This window comes from Cryptomeria japonica, chromosome 11 (genome assembly GCF_030272615.1).
Source record: "Cryptomeria japonica chromosome 11, Sugi_1.0, whole genome shotgun sequence".
Taxonomy (NCBI): domain Eukaryota; kingdom Viridiplantae; phylum Streptophyta; class Pinopsida; order Cupressales; family Cupressaceae; genus Cryptomeria; species Cryptomeria japonica.
The window spans coordinates 733,915,123-733,936,461 of record NC_081415.1 but is presented as its reverse complement, the minus strand read 5'-3'; the positions used below and the strand labels follow the sequence as shown (position 1 = coordinate 733,936,461).

Here is a 21,339-nt window from a genome sequence, read left to right as displayed (position 1 = left end):
TGTTTTTGTTTACAACTAAGACATTTTGTCTGAATAACACTTTATAACATTTTCCAATTGTTATGTATTTTTCATATGTTATTTTAGAATATCTTCCCTTTTTGTATGATGGAAGATTTCCCCAACTTAAAACTTTTGGAGTGGTCAGATCCTTGATTAAGTCTACACTTTTGGAGTTGTGAGATCCTTGATTAAGTCTATCTGAATTCAACCGGTAACTATGAAGTTGCAATTGGTTGTATTTGATGTTTTTTGTGCTAGTAAATATTTGATGTATCGTATGAGGGAGATGGAGATAGAGGATACGGAAGCCCTGTATGATAAAGGTGATTGTAATGGTACTTCTTATTGTACTAGAAGAAAAATTTACCATTCAAAAACTCACTTAATTATAGCGTTATATATGGCCACATGGACTTTGCAACATGAAATTAGCCAGCATGCTTTAACATGTTGCTCCTCTAGAGTCAATTCAAATTGAAAGCGGGTCTAGGTGTTTTACAATGATTTATTTTTAGTAATTTCCAGTTTGCAAATTAGCAATGCTAAAAGGAAGATATTCAATATATAATTTCATTAGTCAAAGATTCATTCTCCCAGAAATAATTGGGTCCATTTTATTGTGAGTTAGAGATGACAGCAAATTGAAACTGCCCTGACATCCAATGGGGTACTGCTTCCCGCTAAAAAAATTAAAAACAGTTTTGTCAAAAGAGGTATATTTACTTGACCAAATCATTGGACGGAAACATCATCCCCTCTCAAGCTGTTCCCATTCATCACCAACCATTTGTTGCCATACAAAACTTTGACAATAAATTTTGCAGACAGAATCCCACAAACAATGCAATTCCAAATATGAATCAAGATCAAAAACCAAGATCTGTAATTATCCCTAGTTGGGATCTGGTCAGCAATTGATCGTCACTGCTCACGACATCTGACATGCACAAATCAGAAAGAATCAACTGAAAGTGAGAGAATGTGCCAACATTGTGTGCTATGGCAAAAGACAGGAATCCATACAATAGAAGGGAATCAATAAGTCCATCTGCCAAGCAATACGTCCTAATGAAATGAATCCCTAACAAAATCAAATGTGCAAGTAACAACTTTAAGCATAGCCAAAAACTTGAGTAGGATATTATAAAGAATGATCATAGAGCCAAAATGTTTTGGTTAAAAAAAGGTATCCCTACAGTTAAGTTTTACAACGTTTAGAGAATTCTTGAATCCGTTGTAAAGCCACTGATGCATCATGGTCACTCAGAGTAGCAAAACACACACGGAACCATCCAGGTTGAATGCAATGACAAGCAGATCCTGGAGTAATATTTATTTTTGCTTCTGACAATAATCTTTCCCACAAGGCATGCTCTCCCTTTTGATTGAAAGATGGCATCAAATCTGCCATTTCAACCCACAAATAAAGACCCCCATTACTCTTAAAACATCTAATGCCTGCTTTCGTCAATCCTTCACTGAATGCAGCAGACCTCTCTCTTAACCTCCTTTGATTCTCTCTCAAATATTTTTTGATAAATTGACTATCTGAAAGTATGGAAATGAGTAAACACTGCGTATGAGAGGAAACAGAGCAAAATCTGGCGAATTTCTGAGCAGCATTTACAACTGTGTCATTGTAAGAATAAAGAGCTCCAACTCTAAAACCAGCGAGTCCCAAGTCTTTGGATGTACCATAGATAATATGGACTCGTCTCTTGTCAAACTCTCCTGATTCTAGAAACTTTGCTATACTAATAAATTCAGGACTATCATACACTGATCCTGCATAAATTTCATCGCATATAAGATGAATGTTCTTTTCCCTTGCAAACTCCAAGAGCATGGTCAACATCTCAGAATCCAATGTTTTACCAACTGGGTTAGAAGGATTTGATATAAGAAGAGCACGAACAGCTACCCCCCTCTTTTTAGTTTGATTGAATGCCCTCTCAAGCGCATTAATTGTTGCATCAAAGTTATCAGTGCTACGACAAGGAACAGGTACTAATTCAACACCAGTACGCAAATTGAAATCCCTGTCAAAACTGGCAGTCGGTTGAACAACAAACTGATTTATTAGGTAAACATGTTAGCAAATTTTGAGAAAGTCAAAAATAGAAAACCATTTTATAGAATAAAATGCACCCAATTATCATAATTCTCATTCTAGATAAAATGCATCTGTAGTTTATGAACATAGCATTTCATAGTGAAAGGCTTACAAAATGTTCAATACCTACCCTGGATAATATGGTGATGGAACCAAAAATGCATTCCCTGGTTCTGCGAGACAAAAACCAAGGATTTCAAGAGCTGCAGAAGCCCCAGCAGTCAATACTATTTGAGATGGATTGAAGGCTGCCTTCAAGACATCCCCCATTAAGCCAGCCATAGCCTGTTCATAAGAAAACAGTAAATTAAGTCCAAAAATAATATATTTGCCCACAACCGTCTCTGCACAAGCATACTGGTACCACAGCCTCAGTCTCCTAGAGAACTCGATTCATATTTAGAACTTGTGCATTCTTCTTGAGAGTCGTGCACATTTTTTCAAAATGTTACAAAAAACCAGAGCTTCAGATTTTTTCTTTCTAATTTTGAAAATAAGGTAGAAAGTAGAAACAGACAAAACTCATGTCTTACAAATCTGAGTTCAAAGAAAGCATCACAAGAGCAGCAAGATTGAGACCTAGGAAGTTGCCGAGAGAATTCTACATGAAGGCACTTAATGCCTTAAAGAAACGACCATTGATGTTATTGATTCTTTGTAGAATTGAGAACGAACAAAGATTTTCGTCTACCATTTCCACTTCATATATATTAACATTGGAAAAAGAAGCAATGGTTCAACAACCAACCTAGTTTAGTCTTTAACTGAACTATAATTGCCTGACCTAAGACACCTTATAATTTACTCATAACCCCCTGTCCCTGTCCCACCATTGTCTTATTACTTAACATGTCTAATAGGACCCCCCATAATATTTTTTTAACTCATCAATACTATGGTGTATTATAATTTCCTAGCATTTCTCACAAACTGGCTATGACAGCATATTAGCATTAGAAGCACAAGATGATTCAAATCCAATATCCATGTAACAGAATACAGAAAATCACAAATAAGAAAATGAACTTACTTTCAAGTTTCAACAACCCACAGAGATTAATTTTCAATTAAAGAACTATTAATTGACAACTTGACCTAACATCCCCCCAAAAAAAACCATGTCCCCTGTACATTTCCAAGACTTGGGGACCTGGGGGAAACGTCCCCCCACAGCACCACCACTTCCACCACCTCTGGCGGGGACGCCGTTGGGTCGCTTGCTATTTGTCACATGCCATTACATACTAATTTCAACCTTGTAACTTTGTGAAAACTAATTGGTCTTTCATGGGGCACTCACATAGATGTTATATTGCAGATTTTGCCTTTACGATTTCAATTCACCTTTATTTTTTATATCAGCACCGCCCCCCCACCACTGCTCTTCCGCCGTCCCACCACTGTCCCCTCGCCGTCCCCAAATTTGGGCCCTTGGTCCCCCCATCCTCGAAACCCATCCCGGCATCCACCCGTCCCCCAGTCAGGAAACTCCGTGGAACACTGTTGTTTTTGGTACAACTTACAACATTTGAAAAAAAAAATGATCCACCAACGTATGAGAGGAATACAAATATTAAATGATGTTACAAGTTGCAACAGAAAAAATTAATACCAGAAGTAGAATGCAATGCCTGCAAACAATTGCTTCTTAAAAGCAGAAAAAATGAAAATGAAACAAATTGGATTGTACATATTGAAAGAATTTTGTATTGAGAACAACTTCAGAGAATTCAACCATAATCTGATACAACAGAAACCACAATGGAAAACAGCAGAACTCATTTGGAAGAGATTACAGGACAGTGAGCATCCTAAGCATTGGCCCAGAAGATGAGAGATAAGGAGAAACGGATTAAACAACGTGTAAGTCACACACATGGTGATTTACACTAGTTGTGGAATTTTTTGAACAGATGAAAGTAAGGAGTGATTGAATAAATGAATCGTCAAAGAAAAATCACAGTACATGAATTTCTGATTGAAAAATGTTGGATACATATTTTATAAGAACCAAAATCTTGCTTGTGACTCCATTTTATGAGAGCCAGGCTAGTTAGAGAAAAAATGATGACCCTCAGGGGTTATACTCCATTTTATGAGAGCACGAAATGAAAACACATGGTGAAAGAAATTCAACTGAATAGCAAGTTTACCTGTCTTCTGTTGGATGCAATAAAATGTAGAGTCATAGACAACCAGAACAAAAAAACTTTGAAACAATGTAGCACCAACGCAATTAGACTGACTTTTGCAGTTAACCACAAGCCATCAACAGTCATTGCACAAGCATCCGTGTTGAGAATGATATTAAGTGGCATGACCCAAATAATACAATCAATACAGGAAATTCAATTTCTATTTATTGTTTTTGTTTTATCTATAATGATAATTGCTACATCTACAGAGTCATGGACACAAGCCAACAGATGATGCACCCTGTAGAGGGAGGCAAAAAATATATAGATTTTCATTTAATGGATAGTAGAAAGAAGTATCTTCCATTGTCTTTTGACCTGAGAAATAGATGAGGCTGATAAGAAGACGAATTAAGATGATATGTTTAATTAAGCCTAGCATTGAGCTTTTAGGCAACATGGGCATAAGATTTATTATTCATCCTATACCACATAATAGATGTCATCTTCTATAAAAACAGCATGCCATGTGCTCCTGAGATGCTACTTCATCTGTTTTGTGTGCATGATTGATGAATCAGCTGTTCTTCTTGCAAGCTCCTTAAAAAAGATACACAGCCTATGGCCTGTATTGATGTTTCTTATAGCACAAAAAGCATTGCCATTCAGATCCTCCATTTCTTGAGCCCCTGTTAAGTTTATGACTCAAGTATCACATTTCCTAAAATAGCTAAAAGCAGCAACATCTGAGGAGATCACATCAGCTGTTCTAGGACATGTCAGAACCCATCAACTCTTTAAGCCTAAGATCTTTAAGCTAGGTAGGAGAAGTGAGATGAGGCAGGGTGTGCAGCCCAATGTGCAAGATTGAGGCAGGTGTCAACAATTTGCATAATCGCATCAATGGAAGCTTGAATCTTGAAGCAAGACAATTTTGCTGCAAGTGAGCAAGATCTTTCCACATGTCAAACAAGAAAAGGACTTTCACAGTTGGAACAAGTGGATCCTACTATCCCAAGCCTGTTTGATTGGGCGTTCATGGTTAGCAATTGATGCTACTAAGGCAAATGAGCACCAGCCATTGGAGGGGCACAATTGAGTCAATGTTGTTGAGGTGAGCCTGGGCAGAATGTTATGTAATGTCCCCTTTTTAGCGCAACATGATATGGGGTGTCGTTAGCCTATTCTGACATGGTCCCGAAGGCTAACAAGGACATTGATGGGATCCTGAGGTGTTTTGGCCTAGGTGTTTTCGATTTCAAGCCAATCGGTGCTGCTTTGACAGGGTTTCTAGACACTTACTATTTATAGTAAGTTAGTCTCCAAGCAGTGACTTGAAATTTTTAGTGTTTCCCTGGTTGGCATAACTATCAGTAAAAATATTTGAAGGCGACAATGATTTAAAGGGATTATCAACAATGTTTTAATATTTAACGATAAAGTGTAAAGTTAAATTAAATATTTAACTTTATTGTTATTTTATAAGGTTGGGAATATAAAGTAATGTTTAAAATATTAAAAGTTCCCTTTAATGGTACATTGTGGGAAATAATATTTTATTCTAATTGTATTATCCCACATTTAGGAAATGAAGTGTTTGCATCCAGGGAGAAGATATAAATGGAGGTTGAGAGCTCTCTTTTGGGATATGCTGGGATGAATTAATGTTATGCTGTTGGATTTCGTAGAAATCTGATTATTGGGCTTGGAGGACGGAATCCCTCTTTGCTAGCATTCTCTTCGCTGTTGAAAGACACAGTCAGGAGGATTAATGGTGTTTTCATTCAGGAAACACATTGGGCTTCATTTGGTGCTCTCGCATGATGTTTTACAGGAGTTTGAAAGTGCAGATTTGAAAATAGTGTTTTGCTACAGTACCGCGTGAATAGTGATTTGCTACAGTACCGCGTGAACAGTGATTTGCTACAGTACCGCGTGAACAGTGATTTGCTACAGTACCGCGTGAACAGTGTTTTTGCTACAGTACCGCGTGAATAGTGCTTTGCTACAGTGCTGCGTGAATAGTAAAAATGCTACAGTGCCGTGAATAGTGCAGCTACAGTGCATGAACAGTGTTTTCAACAGGTTCTATACTTGTGGAGTCCAGGTTTGAATTTGTTAATTATCATATGGTCTGTAATATTCTTCAAATCTGATTTGTATGCTTGGAGTTGGAATTAAATAAATACCATCAGCATTAATCCTCTTGTTTTTGGTATTTGATATGTCTGGTTATTTTTATATTGAATAAACTTTGAAAGCTTTACAATAAATATCAGTTTACCAAATTTATCCTATAGCAAATCAAGAACCAAAAAATCCAGTAGTCAGCTTGCACGCCAACTGTTTGACAAAATTACACTGAGTAAAAAGGACATAAATTTAGTACCGAACAGGGGGTGTCCATTACAGTGGTATCAAAGCAGAAGATTCTGCCATCTTGTGGGAAACTTTCACCAAAACATATTGCAGAAATAAAACAGGTCCAGAATGTATGATTGAGCATGCAACAGGGGCATTATAATTTTCGCAATACCAGGGCCAGACAAAATAGAAATCCGGATAGTCAGAGTGAGCAGTCTAGTTCATCTGTGCAGGTGGACATAGAATCCAGTCATACAGACATAGAGGAAATATTCTTCGAGCAGGACAGCAGTATGGGTGACCGAGATGAGAGGAATATCGTTCCAGATCAGGGGGAGGTAATGTTCAGACAGTTGCTGGGTACGTTAGAGCTAGGGCAGCGTATGCAGCAGGAGCAGAATAGGCGAATGGACATGATGTTGCAGCTTATGGCTAGACAGATGGGCGTTAATATTAATCCAGGTGATGCCAACAATGGAAACAATAACAATAGGGGAAACGATAACAATAGGGGCAATGATAATAATGGAGGCCGAGGCAACAACAATGGCCCTGAGAATAATATTAATGGTAATAATGGACATGGCAACAATGGGAATGAGGCGGATAACTTTAGACACATTGCACGCCCAGCTCGAACAGCGAGCTCGAGACCTCTTCTACCCACCTTTCCACCTAGGGATCCGGTTCAACCAGTGAACGAACCGCAGATTACTGAGTTACAGGGTCAGTTCAGGAGGGACTGGGAGGCCAGTGGACTCGAGTTTCAGGCAGATATTTCCCTCAGAGATTATATGGACTTGAGGATGAGACATATGCCTAGAGCAGGAGGGAGGAATCAGAATTTTGAGCTAAGGAAGAAAGTTGGAAAACTTTCCTTGCCTTATTATGATGCTTCAGGGAAGATGACTGCACGAGCTTGGGTGCAGAAGATAGATACATACTTGCAGCTAAATCCTATGCCTGAGGATGAGGCTATCAAGTATGCGGCTATGCATTTGGACGGCGTTGCGCATGAATGGTGGCATCATGGCATGGTGACTCTGGGGCATAATCAGATTACATCCTATGAGGAATTCACAGAAAGATTGATTGAGAGATTTGACACTAGGGATCCCGAGTTACATTTCAAGGAGCTAGCACAGTTAAAACAGTCAGGTTCAGTGGATGCTTACATCGCCGAGTTTCAGCGTTTGTCTGTACTTGTTACTGATATCTCTCCTAGGAGATTGGTGGTGTTATTTTGTGATGGGCTTGCTGATCCATTACGTGGTTGGGTGAAGGGACATGATCCACTCACCTTAGCAGAAGCAACTAAAAAGGCACGAGATTTAGCCCCTTCGGTATACAAAGGAAAATACCATTCAACAGATTCTTCCTACCGCAAGGACAAAGACAAAAAACCATTTCAGAAAGAGTATAACAAACCCAAAGAAGGATCCAAAGGACTAAACAGTGAAACCTTGAATGAACTTCGAAAGAAGAAATTGTGCTTCCAGTGTAGAGAGCCTTGGGACTTATCTCATAAATGCCCTCTCAAGGCTAAGGCAAATCAAATGGAGTATTTTTCAGCAGAGGAGTCAGAGTCAGAGGGGGAGGATCAGCACTCCGATTCAGATGAGGGTAACACGATAGAGGAGAGCAGCATTCCTAAGGATGATAGATCGTTGGCACGCTTGACAGGGGCCCAAAAGGCAATCACATTTAAGGTCAGGGGCACTATCCAGGGGCAGAAAGTGATATCTCTCATTGACACTGGGGCTACACATAACTTTATAGATACACAGTTGGTAGCCAGGAGAAGTTTACAGACAGAGGAGCATGATGGTTTTAGAGTCATGGTGGCTAATGGCCAAAAGCTGTTATGTACTCAGAAGGTTTCAAATCTTCACATTAGATTTGGAGATGGTTATGAGTTGAAAGATGATTTCTATGTTGTGGACATGGGAGATTACGACGTCATCCTCGGTCTGACATGGATGGCATCGCTGGTTGAGTTCACTTTCAACCTAGCGAAGTTGGAAATGAGGTTTCAGCATGAGGGTAGGACTGTTGTACTCAGGGGACTTTCAGATGGGAGTTGCAGGGTAGTCTCTTTGAGGAGAATGGAGAAACTTTTTCGACATAATGACATAGAGTGGGCGACAGAGTGCTTAGTTATGCCAACTTCACCGGAGCCTCGGGTGAAGAGTTATCCACCAGATATACAGGAGATTCTTGACAGGCATGCCAAGGTATTCAGTGATATTCCTCACGGGGTTCCTCCTAACAGGGGTGCGGAGCATGTTATTGAGCTCGAGGAGGGAGCCAAACCAGTGATGATCACTCCTTATCGTCATCCTAAGAAACATAAAGATGAGATAGAGAAGGCAATTAAGGAGTTGTTGGAAATGGGGCACATCAGGCCTAGCAAAAGCCCCTTTGCTTCAGCTGTAGTTTTGGTAAAGAAGAAGGATGGGACGATGCGCATGTGCATCGATTACAGGGCATTGAATAAGAAAACAATTAAAAACAGGTATCCCATTCCTAGGATTGATGAGCTGATTGATGAGTTGCATGGGGCATGCTTCTTCACTAAAATTGATTTGCGATCTGGATACCATCAGATCAAGATGAGAGCAGAGGACATTGAGAAAACAGCCTTCCGATGTCACTATGGCCACTTTGAGTTTATGGTTATGCCATTTGGACTAACCAATGCACCCGCTACATTCCAGAGTTGTATGAACCAGGTATTCAGGGAGCAGTTGAGGAGATTTGTCTTGATCTTCTTTGATGACATCTTGGTCTTCAGTAAGACCTGGGAGGAACATTCACAGCATTTGGAGGAGGTATTATCTATCCTAGAGAGAGAGTCTTTGTATGCCAAGGAGTCTAAGTGTGAGTTTGGTATGACAGAATTACTATACCTTGGGCATATTATTAGTGCGGATGGTGTTCGGGTTGATCCCGAAAAGATTAGAGCTATAGTAGATTGGCCTACTCCCACAAACCTCACACAGCTTAAGGGGTTCTTTGGTTTATGCGGGTTTTACAGGAGGTTTGTTAAGGGGTTTTCACAGACTGCAGCACCTTTGACAGACCTCACTAAAAAGGGAGCCTTTGTATGGACAGAAGCAGCGCAACGATGTTTTGACCACTTCAAACAAGTGATGTCATCTTGTCCGGTTTTAGCTCTACCAGATTTCACGAAGCCTTTTGAACTTCAGTGTGATGCTTCAGGTGATGGGATAGGGGCAGTATTGATGCAGGAGAAACATCCCATTGCATTCGAGAGTAGGAAGCTTCGAGGTGTTGAGAGGAGCTATTCTATCTATGACAGGGAGATGTTGGCCATAATGCATGCATTGGCCAAATTCCGATCATACTTAGTAGGTGGACGGTTTGTGATCAAAACTGATCACAATAGCATAAAATATTTCATGAGCCAGCGTGATCTTAATGACCGGCAACAGAAATGGGTTACTAAATTGCAGGCTTATGACTTTGACATAGAGTTTGTCAAAGGTAAGAAAAACGTGGTGGCTGATGCCTTATCTCGGAGACCTCACTTATGTGCTCTGGCAGAGATTTCAGGAGATTGGAGAGATCAGATTATAGCAGAGTATGTCGGAGATGCTTGGGCTTCTGGATTGATTTCAGGTACTATACAGGATGATCGCTATGAGGTGATAGATGGATTGATCAGAGTTCAAGACAGGGTTTATTTGATTCCGTCATCACATTTGAGAGAGGTGATACTTAAGGCATTTCATGATGCACCCACAGTTGGGCATCCGGGGATCTTCAAGACCTACAGGCAGATCCGAGAGCGGTTCACATGGAGAGGGCTCAAGGATGATGTTCAGAGGTATGTCAGGGAGTGTGCGGTTTGTCAACAGAATAAGGGAGAGCACACATTTCCTGCAGGTTTATTACAGCCCTTGCCCATTCCAGATAAGAAATGGGAAAGTATTTCGATGGACTTCATCACTGGTTTACCACGAGTGCAGGGAAGGGATTGCATCTATGTGGTGGTGGACCGCTTGACGAAGTTCGCTCACTTCTTTGCTATTCCGTCCATTTACACAGCAGCACAGGTGGCAGATCTTTTCTTTAGAGAGATATTCAGGTTACATGGGTTGCCCAGATTCATTGTCAGTGATCGGGATAGTAAGTTTATGAGTGTTTTTTGGCAGGAGTTGTTTAGGTTGTGTGGTACAGATCTTACACCTAGCACTAGTTATCATCCGCAGACAGATGGGCAAACAGAGATTGTGAATAAATAGGTGGAGGGATATTTGAGGAACTATGTAACTGCACAACAAAAAGCTTGGGTCAGATGGTTGCATATGGGAGAGTATTGTTATAACACCACTTATCATATGTCCATCAGGATGACTCCTTTCATGGCACTCTATGGTTATGATGCACCTAGCTTCATGGATTCAGTTTTGGGGGACAGCAGAGTGCCCAAAGCCAAAAACTTATTGCAGGATAGTCAGGACATCCTGAAAGTGCTCAAGGAGAATCTACAGCAGGCCCAGAATCAACAGAAATTGTACGCTGATCAGCACCGAATAGAGCGCAGTTTCGAGGTAGGGGATATGGTCTACTTGAGGCTACAACCATATAGACAGTCATCACTCAAGAAGAGCGGAGCTGAAAAGTTGAAGCCTAGATTTTATGGTCCCTACAGGGCGATTCGCAGAGTGGGCGAAGTCGCCTATGAGCTTGAGCTTCCAGAGGGCAGTCGGGTGCACAATGTGTTTCATGTGTTTAGGCTTAAGAAAGCCATTGGTCAGAGTGTAGTGCCTTCTGCAAATTTACCCCCTTTGGATGAGGAGGGGAAGCTTGTGTTAGTACCCGAAGCTATTCTGGATATCAGGGAAAGGACACTCAGGAACAGAATCGTTAAGGAATACTTGGTGAAATGGAGAGACCTGCCAGATGAGGATGCTACATGGGAGAATGAGCAGGTATTGCAACATTCAGGACCGAATTTGCTTGAGGACAAGCAATTTCAACGGGGGCGGACTGTAATGTCCCCTTTTTAGCGCAACATGATATGGGGTGTCGTTAGCCTATTCTGACATGGTCTTGAAGGCTAACAAGGACATTGATGGGATCCTGAGGTGTTTTGGCCTAGGTGTTTTCGATTTCAAGCCAATCGGTGCTGCTTTGACAGGGTTTCTAGACACTTACTATTTATAGTAAGTTAGTCTCCAAGCAGTGACTTGAAATTTTTAGTGTTTCCCTGGTTGGCATAACTATCAGTAAAAATATTTGAAGGCGACAATGATTTAAAGGGATTATCAACAATGTTTTAATATTTAACGATAAAGTGTAAAGTTAAATTAAATATTTAACTTTATTGTTATTTTATAAGGTTGGGAATATAAAGTAATGTTTAAAATATTAAAAGTTCCCTTTAATGGTACATTGTGGGAAATAATATTTTATTCTAATTGTATTATCCCACATTTAGGAAATGAAGTGTTTGCATCCAGGGAGAAGATATAAATGGAGGTTGAGAGCTCTCTTTTGGGATATGCTGGGATGAATTAATGTTATGCTGTTGGATTTCGTAGAAATCTGATTATTGGGCTTGGAGGACGGAATCCCTCTTTGCTAGCATTCTCTTCGCTGTTGAAAGACACAGTCAGGAGGATTAATGGTGTTTTCATTCAGGAAACACATTGGGCTTCATTTGGTGCTCTCGCATGATGTTTTACAGGAGTTTGAAAGTGCAGATTTGAAAATAGTGTTTTGCTACAGTACCGCGTGAATAGTGATTTGCTACAGTACCGCGTGAACAGTGTTTTTGCTACAGTACCGCGTGAACAGTGTTTTTGCTACAGTACCGCGTGAACAGTGTTTTTGCTACAGTACCGCGTGAATAGTGCTTTGCTACAGTGCTGCGTGAATAGTAAAAATGCTACAGTGCCGTGAATAGTGCAGCTACAGTGCATGAACAGTGTTTTCAGCAGGTTCTATATTTGTGGAGTCCAGGTTTGAATTTGTTAATTATCATATGGTCTGTAATATTCTTCAAATCTGATTTGTATGCTTGGAGTTGGAATTAAATAAATACCATCAGCATTAATCCTCTTGTTTTTGGTATTTGATATGTCTCGTTATTTTTATATTGAATAAACTTTGAAAGCTTTACAATAAATATCAGTTTACCAAATTTATCCTATAGCAAATCAAGAACCAAAAAATCCAGTAGTCAGCTTGCACGCCAACTGTTTGACAAAATTACACTGAGTAAAAAGGACATAAATTTAGTACCGAACAGGGGGTGTCCATTACATGTTAAGTGCTTGTTTTGGAATTTGGGGATTCAGCCTTTGGGCTAGGCAAAAGAGTACCAACCATTGATCCTTGGTGGAGTAAGCAGGCACAATTGAGCCAATGTCATTAAGGTGGACCTAGGGTAGGATGTTAAGGATGAATCCATGAACACTCATCTGCCATAGAATTAAAATTGACCTAAATGAGATCCTCTCATGTATCTCACTTTTGGGTTATGATCAGATGATTGCATTTAGCCAAAAGGAATGTTGGAGTTATCTCCAGTTGAGTGCGGGGCATCAATTCATAGCTAACAAATAGTTGAGATGATCCATGAATAAACCTGAAGTTTCACATTATATTGTTTGATAGTAAGGTAGCCAGAAGGACACTATAGATGTTGCAATCATTCAAATTGAATACTTATCATTTGTGGCATGTCAGTAAAGCTTTTGAGTCTTGTGCCTTAAGGTTTGAATTTGTGAAATATCAATCTATGAAGATATTTCAAAAACAAATTAGTATGGTACTACTGTAGCACTTGTGTATAAGCATACAAGTATATCATCTCTTGCAGAGGACGCCCAACCCCATTTACCATTACATTGCCATTTCAGTCTAATTTATGGTTTCCTCTTATGGACAATTCAGGCTAGTCCATTATATTGTTTGTCTTGAAAGATTGTCATTGATGTCAGTCAAGGTTGAACATCTACATCTACATCTACAGGTTATCATTGATCTCAGTGCAAGACTCAGGCAGAGATCAATATAATGATCGATGCATATAGAGTGATCGACACATATAGAATATTAATCCTACAAACAAAATTTGTATGCTGGCTGACATGTCATAAAAGAACAGAGATCCTTTACTTAGCAGATGTTACTACACTGCGATTCTCAGTATTAAAATGTTTATATCTATGTTACCCCAAGTTTCCTGGACGGGGACGGCAGGGGACGGGGGTACGCGTTTCCGGGACGGTGAATTTTTTTGCCAATTTTGGGGACGGCTAGGGGACGGCTATATAAAAGTAGGGAAAATTAAAATAAGTAGGGAAAATTAAAATAAATATGGAAATTTAAAATATTCATATGAAAACATGAATAAAACATGCACATATCCATTATAGAACCTTAACATGTAAGAACTAGTAGAGTTCTTATGGCAAATTTGTGTTAAATTGAGAGTCAAAGTCAAATTGTTTATAGAATTCATTGTCAAAATTCATTGTCTATATGCAGAATTTATGGGGACATCCCCTAGGAGTCCCATGTCCCCGGGATGGGGACGGCTGAAAAAAATACCGGGGACCCCGGGTAACATAGGTTTATATTGAACGTCTATTATATCAGTAGTGATAATGTTTTATCTCAGTGTTTTGATCGCTGATAATAATATTTATGATATCACCGATTCATAATACTTGTGCAGCAATAATATTTATCTCAGCATTTAAATATATGTGTTGATCGCTTATCAGCTATCCATAATATTTATGGTATCAGCAACTCATAATACTGGTGCAGCGATTAGTACAAACTAATAAAGTTTGTTTGCAACGATTAATAATCTCTTTATCAAAATGAGAATCGGACTGAAGGAATATTAAAAACGGTTATTCAAAAGCATCGATTCATTATGTTTGAAAAGAAATGATCGTCCAAAGGGTGCGATTAATTAATAAGTGTTAAGTATTAACAAAGGGCTGTGAATGTAGAAGTTGTCTCTCTTAACTCTTAAAGGGTATAATCTTTAGAAGAAAAAGATATTTAAAGATGTTAGAAAGAAGATTGTGAGTGAGAGGATAATGGCAGATAGTATACATTAAAATTGAAGCAATTCATTTTGTATTTGTGTAAACCACGATCAGACCTATTGGTCTGAGTTACATCAAAGTCAAGATAGAGATAAAAGGCTGAAAGTAAAGAGAATTAAGGAATGAGTGGTGATTTTTTATCAGATCTGTAGCATATATAAAGGCAGATTATTATCAGACCTGTAGCATACTGGAAGGCAGATTGGAGTGTGAATAAATCAGATTGATAAAGAAGTAAATAAGAGGTTGGTGCCTCTATACTGAATGAGAGGTCGGTGCCTCTAAATTGGATGAGAAGTCGGTGCCTCTAGTGAGTTGGTGCTCACAAAGTGAATGAGGGGTTGGTGCCTCTATCAATTGTAAACATCCTATATATACTTTATATATATATATATATATATATAGAGAGAGAGAGAGAGAGAGAGAGCTTTTGTATCAGCTGTGTTTATTTGTGTTATTTGGTTTTATATTGTTGAAATTGAATTCAGAAGTGCTATACTGATTCACCCCCCCTCCCCCCCCCCCTTCCTCTCAATATAACTGTGGGATCAACAGTTTGATTGTAAGGTAGCCAGAGGGACACTATAGATGTTGTTATCATTCAAATTGAATACTTATCATTTGTGGCATGTAAGTAAAGCTTTTGAGTCCTGTACCTTAAGTTCTGAATTTGTGAATATGAATCTATGAAGATATTTCAAAAACAAATTAGTAATATGTTACCACTGTAGCACTCATGTATAGCATACAAATATCATCTCTTGCCCCAACCCCATTTAGAATTACATTGCCATTTCAGTCTAATTTATGGTTTCCTGTTATGGACTATTCAGGCTAGTCCATTACAAAGTGACCACTTGACACTTGTTTTCTATTACCCCAAGTGTCATATACCCCAATAAATGTGAAATGGGAATACGAAAGTCAAACTCTTCCCTTACTGTTGTGAACCATTTAGGAAAGGTAAGGTTAGAGACTCAAACAGCCATTTTCCGAATCCTATTTTCTTGTTCCCATCTTCTGCCTAGTTTTTTTAAAGCACAGGTAAAGCTATGTATGACCCCATGGTGCTCCATGATAACTTGCATTGGGCAATGGATGAGAAGTCAATAGAAATTTTTAACGATTGAGACAAGAATGTCAGAGGGCAGGAAGATCTCAGAAAATGGAGAGAATCTACAGTCATATTCTAGATGCTGAACAATCAAAGGACACATGTTCCAATTCTTTTGTCTCATAAGGCATATACACAAGATTCCAACCCACAGTAAGTAATTTCTCATGCATGGGTAGAATAGAAGGTGAATACAACAGTCCTTATAAACTTTACAATAGAATAAGAACGATTTTGAGGATCTACACTGTGTAGTGTGTAGTGAAAATGTTGAAAGAGTGAAGGTAAGTGTTAAGTCTAGTCATGAACATAGCAAAGAAGAGAAGTACCAATTGATGTGAACAAGTGGAAGCTTAATTCATGGGTTATTTGAATTTCTAATATATTATATAATCATCCTCCAAAAGAGGATTCCAAAAAAAATATTTGTTTATTAAATTCATCATTTGATTGCTAAGCTGTTGACTTGACAACTTTAGGGTATTGGAAATTCTATTGAGGATTGAGAAAAATCTGTTGTATATTTCCCAAATTTGTCTTCACGTTGTTTATCCGATCTCAATAGCTTTCCAAAAGTGTTTGCTAAAGATAATTTGATTCTGGATGAAATAGTTACGAGGAAAACAAGGTTTCTCCATCCTCTCATTACCACGGCCCAAACTCAATTTTTTCTGTACTTTATGAATGCAAAACAACTTAGTAAGTGTATCTGAATATGTAATACCTTCTCAAAGTGTTCTGCAACTGTCAAGATTTGGGTTTTTTTTGGTTTTTCCAATAGCTCAGGAAAAAAATTGCAGGAATAAAGGAAAATTGAATTTTGTATTTAATTTTCTTGTAGTTACACTGGTGTGTTTGCTAAAGATAATTTGATTCTGGATGACATAGTTACGAGGAAAACAAGATTTCTCCATCTTCTCATTACTAGAGCCCAAACTCAGTATTTTCTGTTTTTTTCTGTACTATATGAATGAATAAGTGTATCTGAATATGTAATCCCTTCTCAAAGTGTCTTGCAACTGCCAGGATTTCGGTCTTTTGGTTTGTCCAAAAGCTCAGAAAAAAATTAACAGGAATAAAGGAAAACTGAATTTGTATTTTCTTGTGGTTACCCTGGTGTGTTTGCTAAATATAATTTGATTCTGGATAAAATAATTATGAGGAAAACAAGGTTTCTCCATCCGCTCATTACCACAGCCCAAATGCAAAATTACTTTAATAAGTGTATCTGAATGTGTAATCCCTTCTCAAAGTGTCCTGCAACTGCCAAGATTTGGGTTTTATTGGTTTTTCCAAAAGCTCAGCAAAAAATTTGCAGGAATAAAGCAAAACTGAATTTTGTATTTCATTTCTTGTGGTTACACTGGTATGTTTGGGGTTACATTTTCAGCCCTGGGTCATGGTGTTTTCCAACTAGATTATTTTGGAAATATTTTGCCAACAAAGACTAGTATACCTAAAACTTACAAATCCTTAATCGATCCCTTGTGAAGACAATTATTGGATTAGAGACTGCTGAAGATTAAAAAAATCGAGACTTGTTACCAAGGAAAATGTTGAATTGAAGACTGCTGAAGATAAAAATAATTCCAGATATGTTACCAATCTGTGAAAAATATGAAAAACCATGTTAATAAATGGAACCTTAACATTTGCAGTTCATTAAAACCCACTGACTTTGATCTAGATTGCAGTTAATGGCAACTTTAAGAAACAAAATAACTAATAAACAAGTAGCCCACCTGCTAGGGGCTCCGTTTCATCACTGTTGCTAATAATTTTAAGCTGCAGTATGCATCAGAAAGCCTACAATCTGTTCTAGGTTTCTTGTGACAACTTGTCTTAGGCATTTTACAAGAAAAAACGAGCCCCAAAAAATGTTCGAAGGTACTCGTAACTGTGAGATATAAAATTAACACAATAGGTACCTTCAGATGCAATTGTTACATGGATATTCAGATCCTCTTGAATTGTTTCATTTCCTAATTTTATACTTTTTATTTCTTGCCAGATATAACTATAAAGAATTGTCCAAATGTAAAACTCAGCATTGTGGTTTCATATCTCTTGTCAGAGTATCCTTCTTATAGATAACTCTCATTTTCTTATGCGTTCATCCTTCCTATACTTTAGTTCATTGCTTTCATAGCACATTAAGCTTCTGCAATTTAGTGTTGTCAAATGGATTTCCAATTATATCCAGATTAAATTTGTTCTACAGAAGCTTTAGAATGAAAATGCATAATAAAAGCTTGAGCAATTACAGTTAGCAAAATAATGGAAATATCTACTTCTATATCAAAGGATGACTTCATTATTTCTAGCCCTTTACATAAAAAATTTGCAGGAAGATCTAGTTCCTCCAATAATAATATTTCTTCTGCTTCTTTATAAGCAGCTCTCTAAGATAATTATTTGGTTGTCACAAGAAAGAAGACCTTTTTTGGGTGATTTTAAGAAGCAAATGAAAGGCATTGGATCCAAATTGTTTCACCAAATGAGTTATGCAAGAGGTGGAACTTGATAAAATTAAATATGGCTAGGGTACTATCACTACTATAGAGCCCAAGCTAAGACCATGTTCTGAATTACATCAATAGATGTGGGTCATTGAGATCGTTCTACCATTGATAAAACTGGAATAGATCATGTACCATCAGCTGATTCTTCTAATCAAAGGAACGAGATCTTGAACAACTGATTGATTCTTCATCTTATTGTCAGAAATGAAAATATGTATCATCCAAAACTCGGCCATATTGGTGCCATCATTTTAGAAAGAGGTGCACTCTCGCTCTTTTTTCAAGTATCATCATTCCATCCATTAGATTTATCATTTGGGTATGAAGAAGCACAGATGCCAGATTCATGTACAGGCACCAACTGTCAGGACAAATTGTGGATGGACTGATGATTGGTCAGAGCAATAATTGAGTTCTTGTTTAAGGACATCATACTGTTGAGTCTTCTCAATTTTACAACTATGTTGGTCTGTCTTGACTGCATTAATGGCATCTTTGGTTGCTGATTCATTTTTTTCTTTAAAGCATGAACGGAAAAGAGGACGCATGCATTGAAGGGGAAGACTATTTTGTCACAACTTGTTAAACCATCATCATTCTTGGGAACTCTTATATTCGACCATGATTACTGGTTCAAATTCATCATTAGTAGATGTTTCTGGTGGCAACATTGTTTGCAAATGTGATTACAGAAGAAGACACCAGTGGTGGTGGGAAGACCATCCTTGAATCAGGCCTTTATTATGAAGGGTGTGCATCTTGCTTCGATGGTGTTAGCATCATACCAATCAATCTAGCCAACAATTTACAACTATTAATGTTGGCATTAAATGCTATATCAGTCTAGGCAAAAGAATTAGATGAGTTTACACCCAGAAAAAGTCAGGTTATACATGATAAATAGGACAATGATATTTCTAATGTCAATAAACAAACCCCAGCCTAAGTTTCATCCTTCATTGCTTCTCCTAACCCATTATTTCTTCTAGTAGTTGAAATACAAAGTTGATCATCTCCTTTCAAAGTGAACTACTTGGTTTATAACAGGGGTAGCATGTTAGTGCAAATATATTGAGCATTATCAATGATATGACCCACCTACTATTAGTGAACATATAAATATAGGAATTTCACTCAAATCTGTCATCATCATCATAAGTCAAAGCATGTGCTAGTGAAACTCCAGTGAGAGTATATACATGGGGATTTGGCTGTCGGAAATTTTGCTTCCATTCTATTCTTTAGAGCTTCATCTGATCCATGTGGCAGATCGACTGGGAGATTGTATGCAATGCCATAATCTAGGATTCACACATTCCAGAAGAAGCAATTAACATTTCCCTTGCTCCCTCACAGTGAAGATCCTTACAGATTGCAATGCAGTGCTTATTGTGGCCCCTACAACACTGCAGCGCAGGGTTGAGAAGCAATGTCCTTATTGAAATTTTCTTGATGGTTGTATATTCAAATATTCCAGCAATATCACATAAGGCTATCATAGCATTATCTTTTCAAAAATTATCAAAAAATGAACCAACTCATCCTTGACATTTGTTTATCTTCCATTTGCATCCCAGCACTTAATGAAAATATTGTTCTCTCCATGTAAATGAATTAATGTTTTGCATACGTTTTAAATGGTTGTACATTTGTTTCAAATACACTATGCTTAATTATGTACTTTTAATGTGTTGACAGCCAAATTGCTCCTGGGAACATCCATAGTTATATTATTCAAAAAAATTTAAAAAATTAATACAAAGCCTCAATCTACAACATGCTTCTTCTTCAATCACTCTTATATTTCACACTAGACAACGCTCAACCCAACACTATTCTTTTAGCTTGTTAAACTATCTAGCATTCTAACCTTGGCACCTTTATGCAACCGCTACTACACACTATGAATCAATAGCTTATCATTAACATTGTCAGTAATAGGTATACATGCATGTTTCCAGTATAGCCGCCACTACCAACTTCTTACTTGCAATTACACAAAAGAAACATAACTTCACTTTTAGCTGCTTGTTATACCTTGTGCCATCTTCCAAAATATAATCCTACTCTCAGATTGTGCCAAGCAATCTGTTCATGTTTCTAGAAAACACAATTTTCATATGCAGTTACGAGTTCTTCCAGCTAACTTGCAATTACTAACACACACCACATGTAAACAAACCATGTATGTTGCATTGCAACTTACTACCACAACATCACCACATGTTAAGTATATTGTACCACAAAACTTGAAACTCACCACATTACACTGCAACGTATTCTGCAGACAAACTCTTCCTACAAGGACTCTCTGCAGGTGATATTTGCCCAATTCCCAACAAATTATTGATCAAGTTGATAAATAGATTGACAATGTCACGTGTGTTGTTTCTAAATGAAGGACTCAAAAAAATACCACAAGAGGACCCAATAGTTGAGTACCATGTGTTGGCAAGTCCACCATGCTCATGTGGAACCATGCCAACTAGCCAAATATTATCATAGGACTAGAAACATTTGCCAAAGCTACAATTTTAATTTCAGGTGTTTATAATATGTGGAAGGCCATCTTTTAAAGCATTTATGGGCAAAGATTTTAATCACAAAAGAAAGAGAATTGTTGCATAACTTGTACATTTTAAGTCATGTTTTTTTGGTGTGCTCATGTGCTATCGCATGATTTTTTATATTTTTTATGTGACTTATTTGAAGGATTACTTTTTAAAAACCTGTGTTACATAGGGACACATCCCCGCCCCTCAACCCATCATCACCATCCCTTGAAGCATTTCGAGGACAGGGGACTTCAGGGGACATCACCTAGATCTTCCCCGAGGAGGCCTAAATCAGCATGTCAAAAGCTTTACTAATAACAGATACGATCTATTCAATAGCACTTGCCTCACTACCTCTTATAATGATATCATCCACATATATAATGAGGAGAAAGAGATCATTACCCACACTGTAAGTACAAATTTGCATCCAA

General features: G+C 38.1%; 1 protein-coding gene across 3 annotated transcripts in view; it reads right to left on the bottom strand.

Annotated features, from left to right (window-relative positions):
- Positions 1-591: 591 nt before the first annotated feature.
- LOC131053266 (1-aminocyclopropane-1-carboxylate synthase 6) overlaps positions 592-21,339 on the bottom strand; it is a 68,327-nt gene continuing 47,579 nt past the window's right edge. For 2 of the 3 annotated variants that reach the window (XM_057987875.2, XM_057987877.2), the window contains 2 exons: positions 2,247-2,401; positions 1,122-2,051 (listed from right to left, as the gene is read on the bottom strand). In XM_057987875.2, the coding sequence (XP_057843858.2) occupies positions 1,202-2,051; positions 2,247-2,401 (1,005 nt within the window). In that variant the 3' untranslated portion in view covers positions 1,122-1,201. Of the gene's footprint in view, positions 941-1,121; positions 2,052-2,246; positions 2,402-21,339 lie in introns of those variants that run through there. The other variant, XM_057987876.2, reaches the window with a different exon arrangement.